The sequence below is a fragment of the Bacidia gigantensis genome, assembly GCF_019456465.1.
Source record: "Bacidia gigantensis strain McMullin 20006 chromosome Unknown contig_249, whole genome shotgun sequence".
NCBI classification, from domain to species: Eukaryota; Fungi; Ascomycota; class Lecanoromycetes; order Lecanorales; family Ramalinaceae; genus Bacidia; species Bacidia gigantensis.
The window spans coordinates 1,174,693-1,187,308 of NW_025408603.1; the positions used below are offsets into that span (position 1 = coordinate 1,174,693).

Here is a 12,616-nt window from a genome sequence, read left to right on the forward strand (position 1 = left end):
CCACTTCTCCCAGAACCCCACCATAAACGACTCCAGATCTGGAAAACCGAAATGCTTCTCGTGCAATTTCTCCCTGTAGAAAGCTTGGCTGAAGCCCCTGCGACGCAGACTTAGTTTTGCTTCTTTCCATGGGTAAGGTCTTTGGCTTGCCATCCTGCATAAACCCGGCCGAGCGCTCTCAACCCTATCTCCTTTTCCTTCTCAGTCCACGATCGACTAGTCTCGCTACCTTTTGCCATGACACCGCCGCCATCTACACCCTTTGCGGCCAACAGAGCGCTTTTTACACCTTCTAAGAAGACTTGATTATGTAGACTCGTCCTTGCACTTCCGCAAAACGGAATCGCTAGATCCATGAAGTCAGGATACTGAGTGATCCATTGGTACGTTTGGCCGGCGCCCATCGACCATCCAATCACGCAATACAAATGCTTGATGGCTAGATGTTCGGTGACTAGTTTGTACTGGGCTCTCACATTGTCATAGAACGATATTTCAGGAAATAATTTAGAAGACGATGTATTGGATGGCGAAGTAGATTGGCCATTTCCAAAGAGGGCGGGAATGATGATGAAATACTGTCTCATTATTTCTCATATCACAATAGCTGACTCAAATACACTTACTTTAGCAGGGTTCAAAGTTCTTTCGTCGCCAATTAGCCAAACGTTGTCAGAGATCGCTTTACAGAATTATCAACACGGGTTCTCACACCCAACTAGGAGCGACGATACTGACAACCTGAATACCATGTGGGATATACAATAGCAGGATTCTTCGGATCACCAAAAGTCTGATAGGCTAGATGGGCATTGGAGAGGGTTCCTCCATGCTGGAGGGTCCAATCTCCCAGCTGGAAGGTCTTGAACTCGGGGGATGAAGAATCGGTCATGTTCACCGGTGGGTACAAATTTGAGAAGCGAACTTACAATTTTGAGCACGATGTCAATACATGTACACTATGTTGGTGATGACGTTAACGCTTTCTACTTCCTGCCGGATTATCTGTCTTATAAGCCGAACGACAAGTTTTTGATTCTGGAACTCTGGTTTATAAGCTGGCTCTTTGACTTTTTGACACCGTCGTATAGGCTGACACTGTTGTATTCAAAGTGCTGGCTTATATGACAGATAACCCGGTATCTAGGCTTGAGGGGTCACTGCTCCACCAAGCTCGGCGTCTCCCGCATCAACCGCCCGGACACATGGACTCGTCAGCCTCACGCCATGGCCACTGCTGCTGTCAACATGACATTGCATGCATCTGAGACGAGTTATGTACAGAATTGTACGAAAAGCAGTCTCAATTACAGAGGCTAGGTAACAGGTGGCTGGTATGCTACGAGCGGCAACATCGCCGGCAATGTCGAGATGACGTATCCACTGCTCCGCGGGGCTCTCCTGCGATAAAAGAAGCTTGATGTCGACGAATTGAAGGATCCTAAGCATACCTTTGCTTCTCCACATCAACATCAAGAGGGCAACCCCTGAAACACTGTTCAATTGGCCATATCAACCCGCTGCGATCCGTACAAATGCCCGTCCAGAACTTCTCAGATTTCGAGCAGCGAGCCCAAGACCCCTCACACAAAGCCACTGGTACAGCCGAAGAACAGAAGCACCCGCAAAAGAGCGACAGTGAGCAACATGTAGGGCGCAACCCGCACCCTGATTTCAGCAAAGTCCAAGCTTCGCGCCCGGACTGGAACGAAGACTCCAAATTCCACTTCACCAAGACCCGAAATCCGACGTGGTCCCTCGGCGACGGCGCCAACGACAATGGGGAGAGCCTACAGCATAAGCATGTCGAGATCGACCCCTATGAGGAAGGTCGTCCCGCCGTCTTCAACTACAAGCTCCTCATCAGCGGCATCATTCCCCGCCCAATTGGCTTCGTGTCCACGTGCAGCGCTGATGGTATGCCCCTCTTCCATTCTCGCGCCCATACCCGTTCCCTAATCCCCTTCTCCTCTATCCACCCCACCCACTGACACAGCCTGCTCTCCAGGCACATCCACAAACCTCGCCCCTTTCTCCTACACCCAAGTAATCAATCACGACCCGCCGCTCTTCATCATCGGTTTCGCCGGCGGCTTCTCCAACGCCAAAGACACCCTCCGCAACCTTTCCTCCCAGAAAGAGTGCACCATCAACATCATCAGCGAGCACTATATCGAAGCTGCGAACGCGTGCTCGATCGACTGTCCCTATGGTGTGAGCGAATGGTCGCTCTCCGGCCTCACACCCGCTCCGTCCGCTATCGTGAAACCGAGTAGGGTGAAGGAGGCCGTTTTCACTGTGGAGGCGACGTTGGTGTCGACGCAGGAATTCGAGAGTAAGGCGACGAAGGGGAAGAAGACGGGGGTATTGGCTATTGTGGAGGGCGTGCGGTTTTGGGTCAGGGAGGATGCGACGAATGAGGAGAGGAATTTGATTGATCCGGGGGTGTTGAGGCCGATGAGTCGATTGGGAGGGATTATGTATGGGAGAACTGTGGAGGGGGTGGAGATTCCGAGGCCTGTCTTTAAGGAGAAGGAGAAAGCGGGCGAGACGGGTGGATTGGTGAAGGGAAAAGCCGAAGGGCAGTGAGTAGACTTGGAAGAGAGGATGGGTGTGGTGGTCCGGAGCTCGTGAGCTCCTGTAAATGGTAATTTATTTTGAGAGCTATGTACATGTGGCACTTTATGCACCTCGTCGACTTGTAGTAGCTAGATTTGTGACACAGTTACTAGAAGGGGATTCCGTAAGTGTAGCCGAGCAGATAGGAAACAAGAGATTGGGACCTTACAGCCTCGTCAGTATTGATTTCTACACCTGCATGCAAACTGATGCCCGGGATAGGCTGCGGTATTGCTCGTACTCGAGAGGGTGAGGATAAGCTAATGCTGAGAATTAGTACAGCTGCATTTAGACTACCATTGTGATTCGCATGGCGATCTGGAATGCGCTTGGGCTGTTCGTATTCTTTCGCGTACGGTAATGCTTGGGCGTGGTTCGTCAGCATGCGTGGTGGCTGTCAGGGTTTTACATTTGGGGCGTGACAATCTTGTACTTGTCTCAATAGCAGCAGTCGCACTGTGACTGGCAGTCCTATGTAGGCATGGCCTCGGTATGTCGCGGTCGTTTACTCCCGTCCTGGCTGGTGAATGATTCCTGCAACGACGGCAAATGGTCAGCATCTCATGTTGTCACTGAGCTTACCTGAGCATCTGCAATCTGCTAGCCGGACGAGCTATGAGTTCTTGAGGCCACTTGATTAGACATACCTCCATACTGCTGGCATCGTGGCCTCGTTTCTTCACCGTGGTTTTCTTCTTTGGTTTTTCGGGTCTTGATTCTCCTGTAGAAAAGACATCCAGCGGGAGGTCATGGCTAGCGACCACATATGAGCAGATATCCGGGATTTTTGAGCATCAGCAACTTACTTCCGAATGTGGGATATATGCAAGGCGTTCAATTTTTCGTCATAATTCGGCCACGAAGTACATATTTCCTTAAATGTCTTAGACTGATGTGAAATGTCAAGTCGCTTCGTACCATCTAGAGCTAGGGTTAGTGTTTACAACGCGATACCACCTAGCTTCATACCTGCAGATAATGCAATGCCAATATAGTAGGTTGTAGTGTACATGTTCAAGTTTTGGGTGTGGTCATTCAGCGTCTGAGAGTCTCCATTGGGGATCGTTATGCTTTCGTTGTCGCCTTGGGCCACTGCGCCATGCTTTGGGTCATTAATAGCGTCTGTCGTTTCAGTCTGTACATCTTTAGCTTGAAATTGTAAACCACCAGCTATCACACAATCAACATCATTCTCATTCTTGCAGTGGTGGACGCGACTAAAGCCTTTGTTGAAAGGCCTAGCAACACCTATGGATGGTTCGTTGTCGAGATTCTGAACAAGGAGTCGTATTTTCGATTCAACCAGGCCAGACCACACCTGCTGTGCTCCCTCCGTTCGGCTCGCAGCATTAATACTTAAGTAGTATTTGTAATCTTGAGTGAAGAAGCTGTGCTTGGCGAATAGATCTTCCCACTGTGCTTGGCCAACATAAATCTTGTCTGTAATATCTCCCGCTCGTTCCCACTCTTTCTCGATGACTTTCTTTGTTGACATTGTGATATTGTGAGTAGCACACATCGAAGGATAGGCGGGGGTGATGATGGGCATCAGATGCCACTTATCTCCCGAATAAATCTTGGGGTTCCACACGCGAACTTGCAGTGGACCATCTTCTATAGCCTTCAGAAGCACCGGTTGAGGCCATTTCCATTGACGCATTATACGAAAGAATTTACCAATGACAACAGATCCAGTCGCTTTGGGGTACAATTGACACACTCTTGCAACCATCATTGCCCATGCGACACCCCCAGGAAATCCTATCACGTTGGCGTAAATGGCACGTCGCTGTGCCCACAGTTTGATGCCACGTAAAGCGGTCCGAAACGTCTTCGGTTGAGGGACGAGGTCAAGAATTTCATCCGTGACTCTAACGCCGTTCAGAGAACGCATGTCCCTTTCTTCTAGTCCGCGAAGTATATTGGTATCCTTGAGAGTAAGTGAGAGCGAAACAGACGAAAGGGCAAGGCGGGCGAAGATGAGATCGATGCTAATGCCAGAGAGCTCGAGCTTGATGATAGGAACGAAGGCGTCGGGGACGGGCGTCATTTCCTTCACTGCGCCTGGTGGGGCCATGCGCTCGAGTGTGGGAGGGAAATGCTCGAAAAAGTCCTCTCGAGTTACATGCTTCGGAACGACGACAAGTGTATCTATATCTGAACCTGGACCGTAGACGCCTAATCTGTAGCTGCCATAAGTGAAGATTTTACCGCCCGCAGCTTCCACCGTAGACTGTGGAAGATTCTTAAGTCGGCTCACACGCCTCACAAACTCTGTAGTAATTCTCTGTATCAATTGCAGGGTGACCTTCCTAATACGATAAATTAGCAAGCTGTAGGAACAAAACGATGACGAGTCTGACCTGCTCTCCGTCTCTTCCGGGGTTTCAAAGTTGTTCTGCTTCTTCAGCTCACTTATAAGAGCATCATTGGCAGCTAGCTCGGCAGGGACAGGCATCGCCGTGGAGATAGGAGGCGTTGTACCATATCGCTTTTCTGGTGCAGCGGCCATGGTGAGCGAAAAAGGGCGCACGACTATGTCCAATGGGGTCGTTCTGAATGTAGCAATGTTCGATTGGGTATCAAGCCCACGAGGTTCAGCCCATCGCGCATTGCTGGGTCTCCATTAGGTGGCAAAGTCAGGTACCTCCATTATGGGTCGCTGGCACGGTCAGGCGCGGTGTTCATGTCAGTGAAACATGAATCAGTGTCGGTGCCCTAGAAAATAGGGCGCCCGCTGTCGACCATGCGGTCCCAGGAACGCGCGGATATGATGAATAATACGCACTGAGCTGGCTCACCGCGCCATCGACTTTACCGCACAGTTTTAGCGTTGGCCTCCCCAAAGGCGCCCTACACGCAAGAAGAAATAAAACTTTCAAAGACGCGGAATAAAGGCGCTTTTACTTCAATACAAATTTGAGTCTCGTTGGCAGTGATCGTTGAAGGGTGACTAACAGTTTACAGCCTAGCTTGCGGTCGTCCAACAGTGACTATCAAGGATTACAAGTCATGATATTCACGGCATCATGCCCTCACACCAAAGGTCTTCCAAGAATTAAGGAGAACACTATGGTAATAAGGAGGATGATAAGTCAGTTGTGTTGCATCTCGTGCCTTTTGCTCTTTTCCAGTACGCGTTCAAATCGTTCACGAGTGCCAGTGTTGCACCTTATTCAATGCCAATAACGGCAGACGAATTAGAACTAGCCCTCGATTGAGTGAATGTGACCTGTCATAACCTTGGCTGTGAGATAACTTTGTGCTGCAGATCAATTCCGAGCTCAGACCAATTGGGTATCCAAGGGTCCGTCTCGGCACAATTGGTTGAGTCTCTTGCTTCAGCTTGACATAGGATACACGCGATATCTTGTCTAATACTTACGGCCTAAGCACATTGGTGCATAGGGAAGGGGATAGCTGGATGATACACATAGGGTGGAATGCAAACCTCACCCCAAACTGGATGTACAAGGTTCGCCAGCCTTCATGCATTCGCGACCCAACAACGGGGCTTCATCGTCATTGGATTCTCGAACGCCTAAAAGCTAGGGCGGTCGTCCCTGCAGAAATATTATCGCTTCTATCTCACCCAATGTCGCCCAGCAGTCTGTTCAAATGGCTGCAAATTATGAAAACTGCCCACCTGACGATCCTCCACAGCTGACGGCAAGACCGTTTTTTCTTTTGCTGGAAGCGGGTAGGAGACGTACTAAAGACCATGTCTACATGGTACATGCGTTCACTAGACTGACAGGCGTTGCGAGTTCTATATCAGCCTAGAAGCAGCTATGAGCACTCTCACCCTTGGAAGGGGATCCGATTGCTTGCCGGAATGTAGGTCCTGCTCAGCCGTCGTCTTAGCTCTCATGGGAACAGATCATCCATGCCTCGCTCCCAATTGATGGTCGACCCGGAATGTCACGCTACTGACGTGGTCGAAAAAGCCTTTCATTTCGCTCACTTTAGCCCCAGCTTTCATGCCCCTAGCTGCGAATGTTATGACTTTATACCCTTATCCGGTGCCACTGAAAGGGACATGATTCTAGTGACCTTCTCTTTCAGTATGCTGACAGATGAATCAGCCATGGATGCACTCGTGTTCGCTCCTAATAGTGTTTAAGCCCAAACCTGTATGAGGCCCATTCGTCCGTCACTACTCTGTGGCGTGTGAACGTTGAGTTTGATCATGCCGGGATCGGGGAATAGCACCTGTATGCAGCAGTCTATGGTGGTGACCCTGGGATTTTGGCAACGAGTCCGTCGCGCTGGGCGCGTCCACACTTGTCAAGGTAGGCGAATCTTGCGCCTGCATCAATCATGTGCCTAATGTACTCCGTCGATTGGCTATCCAGGCACAAATACTATCATTTTTCGTATGGTGGTTTGTCTTTATCCTGTCTGCTCATTTCGGTCCAGAACAAACGCCGTGCTACCCTTGACTCTTATCTGTATCGTAGGATCAGATGTGAGACCCGAAGTTCGTCTCTTGGTGAGTTCTTCGATGGTGGCCGGAGAGGAGACCCGGAGAAGCAAGACAAAATTGCCCTAGAAGCTGATTCGAGAGTGACTATCAACACCTGCTCCTCAAATACTGAATTTTTGGGCATTGTGGTTATTTCTGCTAGTACTCCTAGTTGTCAAAAGTCTGGAGAAAGTCTACCCACGAGGTAAGGTGTCTGAGGTAGGATCATTTCGATTCTCAAGTTGAAAAATTTCGGGGGTGAAAACCAGAACGATACCTGTTTAGTCATTCGTGTCCACCGGCCGCACGATGTCTAAGCCGGGGAAAGGCTTCAGTCTAGACCGGCGGAACAGCAAGTCACTCGCTGGCGCTGGGCCCTGACTAAGAAATTGGGGGGCTTGCGTTCCTCGATCTGGGATTTGTTGATAGCATCCAATGCTCATTCACTCCAAGAGCCGGCTACCGAGGACGCAGTCTCCTAGCTTATCTACATGACAGGAAACTTCGAAAGTCCTTGCTGATTACCGATGCATGGGACAATCACCAGACTGTAGCATGGTGGTAGGGCCTTTCCGGGCCAATCGCAGTTACTCAAATCACCCGCACGCTCAACACGCCCTCACATTAATAGCACAGACGCCACCAAACACAAATTACACCATTGATCTACAGCTATTGACGTCTCCCCTCTGAACTCTGAGAGACTATAATAGAAACCAGATGATATCAAATCTTGCCTCAAGAGTCTATTGGTGCGATCAGCTTTGCAAGTGCTTTCTACACAAATCACTGAGCCCGGCCAAGAGAATGGACGATCTTAGTAGCCTTCGACTCCTGTCTCGCGGGATTGGGCTTGAAGCTTCGGTCCGAAGCGTGGTTGTCTCGGTGACTATTATTATGGAGAAGTGTGTAACTATGGCTTGACCTACTGTTGAGTCTTGCTAGCTTTGCTGCGAGCGGCTACCAAATGCTTCGGTACCCACAGGGTGGCTTTTGGTCCACAAATGGTCATATCAGCGGGTGGTTGATGCATGGCTGCTTGAGAAAAGTCTAGCCCTGATGTGGGGAAGCACGCAACGCACTTAACAGTGTTCTATTGTTATCCATGGAATTAAAGTAACGCTTCTCTCTAGGTGAACGGACCAACGAAGCATTGTACTAAAGCAGATAAGGGGCCAGAATCAAGGATGTCATTACCTTTCTCGAAATCCTTGCGAAGCCTTCGCACACTAGGCCTGCATCCACCTGTACTATGCAAAGTACGGTTTCCCTAGCACAGGCATTTGGCAAGGCTAGACTATCCCACACCCTCCAAGCTATCATCCCCACCTCCTAGGAAATGTGCCCCTTTTCTAGCAGAAGGGTCTGGTCTCATCATTCCGTATTCCTTTAGCCCTTTGAACAATATAAAAACAGGTCGTGAACGCGTTATTTCCTTCGTTCTTCAATTCAACTTCCATCAAAACATTCCGCTAAGCTGGGACCCCCTTTATCACTCACGTTCGATAAAATTTCGTAAGTGACTGTGCATACGAGACTCGACCGTACAGGAGAACTGATACATACAGTTTGACACAAGCACTATGACTGCCCGCCAAGTCGGCAAAGTGAAATGGTTCAATGACGAGATGGGCTACGGCTTCATCACACCTGATAAAGGGGAGGACCTCTTTGTGCATTACCGTGCTATACAGGCTGCGGGATTTAAAAGCTTGACGGAAGGGCAGAGAGTCAGTTTCGTTGTAGTTCAAGGCCAAAGGGGTATGCAGGCGGATGGAGTACAGGCCAGTGGCTAGTTACAACGGACGTCGAAGCTAGAGCTAAACGAAAAACAGCGGGTTGGCAAAGGCAATCATGTCTTTCCGGGGGAGCAAATCGATGATAGTACTCTGTTGCGAATTGTCGTGGATTGCTGAGCGTGGCCTTCTCAATCGATGGGTGGTGGGTGTGAGGTCTAAAAAATATAAAGCTAGATGTCTACCTACATACATAATCAAGCCACTGATGACACCGCCAAAGCTACTCTGCCGGATAGATGCTATACGAGAAACTGCATCTGTGCGTACGCGTGTCGTCTGTCAAGTCTATATGGTAATTGCGACGGAGCTAGCCAGTGCCCAGAGAAGGTAGAGCTAAAGATCTAGACAGTTACCCTCCTCCCTCCCGAAGAACTACCTACAGCGTTGCAGAATAACCGCCCGGATCAGCTTCCGAAGAGATTGTTCATAGTATCCCAGTTCATGACTGCCCTCCAAGTCCGTCATGAGGTCGATGATTGCCAGAGTGAGCCTGGATTCATGCAGACCTATCTAATGCAAGAGTCTCCGGATGAAGATCTTTGCCTGTTCGATGCCTCGCTTCTCCCAAGGGTCTCAGAGCTCCTGACTGGATAATTGCCCACAAAACGTGGCTGTCATCCATCTACGCGGTAGGTAGGTATGCGTTCCCATGATACATGCACAAGCACGCTGAGATTATCTGTAGCGAAATCATTTGCGGTTTTTCGAGTCCTCAACAGCTCCTAGCTCTGCCCCCCGAAATGGCTTGAGTCCCGAAGATAGCCCCCGTTCGACCGATAGTTCCATATTAGACTTGCTCGACTTTGGAAGTCATTGTGTTTCCGGTGAAGACGTCATAAGACATATGCACAGAAAGAGAATGGAAACAGACTCATCAGTTGAGGTCGTAGGCGTGCACTCGCAACAACCAATCCTCGAGGCTTCAGGCTTCAGACTCCAGACAGAGTCTATGCAAAGTATTAACGCCATGCAAAGTGACATTTGCTGGAAGCCGTTGAGGACAGAGCAAGTGCGAGAGCGACAGGGCGATTCCTCAACAAAATAGGAATCAAAGGCTTGGCAAGTAGAACTGGGCGGCATTGATATTTCAAAGCATCTGTCATGAAGTAACTCTGGCGAACGGGGACCCAGACTGGTGCCTTCCCAACAAGCCTCCAGCGAGATTCGAAACCTTTGTCCTCAAGTCAATGCAAGCAGAGCTCAGATTCGATGGGATTGATATATCCAAAATATAGAGCGAAGAGCACACTTTCGCCTGCAAACCACGAACCGACGTTGGAATTGCCTAACCGGTCATAATGCCTCTGTCCCAAACGACAATTTCCGAACCAATGGTACCTTGCGACGGGAACCCCAATCGCCCAATGGCTTGAAACCGAGACCACGCAAAGCCCTTCGCCATGGCGTCGCTCAGCTCTGACGGACTGAAGTCTCCAGGTAAAGGCCACGGCACCGCAAACAAGAGCAATAAGAGAATAATGGGTGGCGGGCAGAACCTTTCTACTCGACCCTCTCAGCCCCTCAGGATCGCTTAGGGAGCCACCGGGAGCGGTTTAAGCATCGAACAGCTCGTGATAGAGTTCAAGCCCGAAGCACCGGTAAATACCGCTGGGTGTGGCGGCATATTGGGGGATGTCATTCCATTCCTCCCCTGCAGGAAGCATCGGGCAAGTCAAATTCGGCCCTTTAATGCTCGGATACCCTCTTGACCGCTAGCCGTTGACATCTACATGCCCACTACTGCAAAAGCAGAGGCCGAGATGTTGCATGTGCTAGCGATGCGAACATGATCAGACGGCTCACCCATCCCCATTGCCAATGTGACCGCAGGCTGCCAAGATATCCCGCTCGGTATCAGCCTGCACGATAATGTCAAAAGGTAGCGGTTACGTTCGCTTTTGCCGCATCGTCTCGAGCGCCTAAGATGTCCTCGTCAACAGGGCCACCTTATGCTTTCAGCCAACATTTACCAGTTGAACTTTCTTTCCTCCAAAATGGCATAGCCAATTATTTCGAGGCCTAGCAGCCTTACAACAACGCTCGTTTTGGGGCCTTGATATTCACGCCTCCAACACTGCCTCCGCGACTCCTGCTTTTGCAGCGAACAGGTAGCTCGGATCCAAATGCATTTTCTGGTGCCTGGGATATACCGTCAGGCTTCCCACAGGCACATGATGACACCTTACTTTTTACCCTCGTTCGAGTGGTGGAGCAACAAACTGGGCTCAATATCCACAGCATAATCTCAATGGCGGGCTCGGAAAAAGGCCCAGATCCAGAAGTGTCTGACGGTCTGCAGTGGATGAAGCTGTTCTTCTCCGTAGAAGTAGAAGAGCTCTCTGGAACGTTCACAAAATCCCATTCCAACACCTTCGGAACCGACAGAGACGGTGCGTTAGAGGCCAGCTATCCAGATTACAACGCAGTCTTAATCTCACTGGATCAAACAAGGCATCAGCAATACTTTTGGGCCACCGAAAAAGATCTTCAGGAATTCCTAGATTCAAGCTTGTACCCGCCATGGGAAAGGACACAGTACGAGATCATGCTACATGCCTTCGAGTTACTAAAACAGACCCGTACTTCAATGACGATGCCTCTTCCCTCTCAAAATGGTTCCCAGCAAGAGAGTCTCCAAGAGGATTCTCAAGAGTCTCTTCCTAGCCTTTTCCGTTCTATCCCGACGTTCGTCGTCAATTCCACGCAGTAGGCCATCATTCTCACTGCCTGCTGATGCCATTAGGAAGCAGAGTCAATCCCGACTTCTGGCTCGTACACCGCGAGGCAAACCCTCGACATCGTCTCTTTTTCACAGATTCAGTATCCATGAGCCTCGATGAGCACCAATGACGATACGCCAGCTAGTAGTTCCAAGAAATTGATTCATTACCTGGCGGTCTACTCCTGAGAATTGCACTTGATGTGTTAGGAAATTGATGACCCACGAAAAATAAAGGAGGCCATTACGCAAGCATATCTCGGTAGCACATTATGATCTCAAATCTCAGTTCCAACTTGAAAAGTCGTCCGACTGGTCGTTTTTTGCCGTTTTGGTGACATCCGGGCGTCAAAGTAAAGCACGAAACAGCCCCTATAGATCCTAGGACTCAGGCGATGAGAATTGGCCATTTCCTGCTACGCATGTAGGCTATTGCTAACGCAAAGTAAAGACCCACATTCAATCCACCTGTCTTGGGGTACTGCTCCCGTAGAGGTGTATGAGATTGGTGGCTGGATACGAAAAACAGGTCTATCTTTCGCCACACAACTTCTGGAGAATGAGGACGCCTCTACAAAGCTCAATTCTGATCAATATACGGGAGATGCATGCGAAAGAGGTGTGCTCGGGACCTCTGACGCTCTCATGCCTGGCATTCATGAACCCGATGTGCGTAGCCATTCCAGAAATCATTGAGACCAAAGGCGGGTACAACCGGTCTTACAGAAGAGCTTTGGTTGTTGAAATGGGGAATGGTTGCCGACCCGCGATTGGGAGACTGGCATAGGAAATAATCTAGAAGCAGCAGACAGAACGAGACCAGCTTGGGTGGGAGAGAGGACTTGATGAGAAGGTTTTCAATAAAGTTCTAAATACTTGAAAGATGAGAAGACCTCAAACATTATTTCTAGAAGGGGATCGGGCTTCTCGAGCCCGTATAATTACTCACCGCGCCTCCTTTCCTTTGACCAGTCCTATTCGATAACCTCGCACACCTATATATCAAGAGTGCAA

General features: G+C 49.6%; 4 protein-coding genes across 4 annotated transcripts; 2 read left to right on the forward strand and 2 right to left on the reverse strand.

Moving 5' to 3' along the window:
- Nucleotides 1-110: 110 nt before the first annotated feature.
- KY384_006569 (uncharacterized protein) lies at nt 111-892 on the reverse strand (the record flags this gene model as incomplete). Its single annotated transcript, XM_044815063.1, has 2 exons — nt 111-578; nt 764-892. 2 exons carry the CDS (start codon nt 890-892, stop codon nt 111-113), a joined length of 597 nt encoding a protein of 198 aa, XP_044668163.1.
- A 643-nt stretch (nt 893-1,535) lies between these two features.
- On the forward strand, nt 1,536-2,589 carry KY384_006570 (uncharacterized protein; the record flags this gene model as incomplete). Its single annotated transcript, XM_044815064.1, has 2 exons — nt 1,536-1,917; nt 2,009-2,589. The coding sequence occupies 2 exons, from the start codon at nt 1,536-1,538 to the stop codon at nt 2,587-2,589; spliced, it is 963 nt and encodes a 320-aa protein (XP_044668164.1).
- Nucleotides 2,590-3,090: 501 nt separating this feature from the next.
- On the reverse strand, nt 3,091-5,131 carry KY384_006571 (uncharacterized protein; the record flags this gene model as incomplete). Its single annotated transcript, XM_044815065.1, has 6 exons — nt 3,091-3,153; nt 3,202-3,216; nt 3,267-3,372; nt 3,426-3,540; nt 3,589-4,931; nt 4,983-5,131. 6 exons carry the CDS (start codon nt 5,129-5,131, stop codon nt 3,091-3,093), a joined length of 1,791 nt encoding a protein of 596 aa, XP_044668165.1.
- A 3,536-nt stretch (nt 5,132-8,667) lies between these two features.
- KY384_006572 (uncharacterized protein) lies at nt 8,668-11,593 on the forward strand (the record flags this gene model as incomplete). Its single annotated transcript, XM_044815066.1, has 3 exons — nt 8,668-8,845; nt 9,233-9,339; nt 10,907-11,593. The coding sequence occupies 3 exons, from the start codon at nt 8,668-8,670 to the stop codon at nt 11,591-11,593; spliced, it is 972 nt and encodes a 323-aa protein (XP_044668166.1).
- Nucleotides 11,594-12,616: the final 1,023 nt, after the last annotated feature.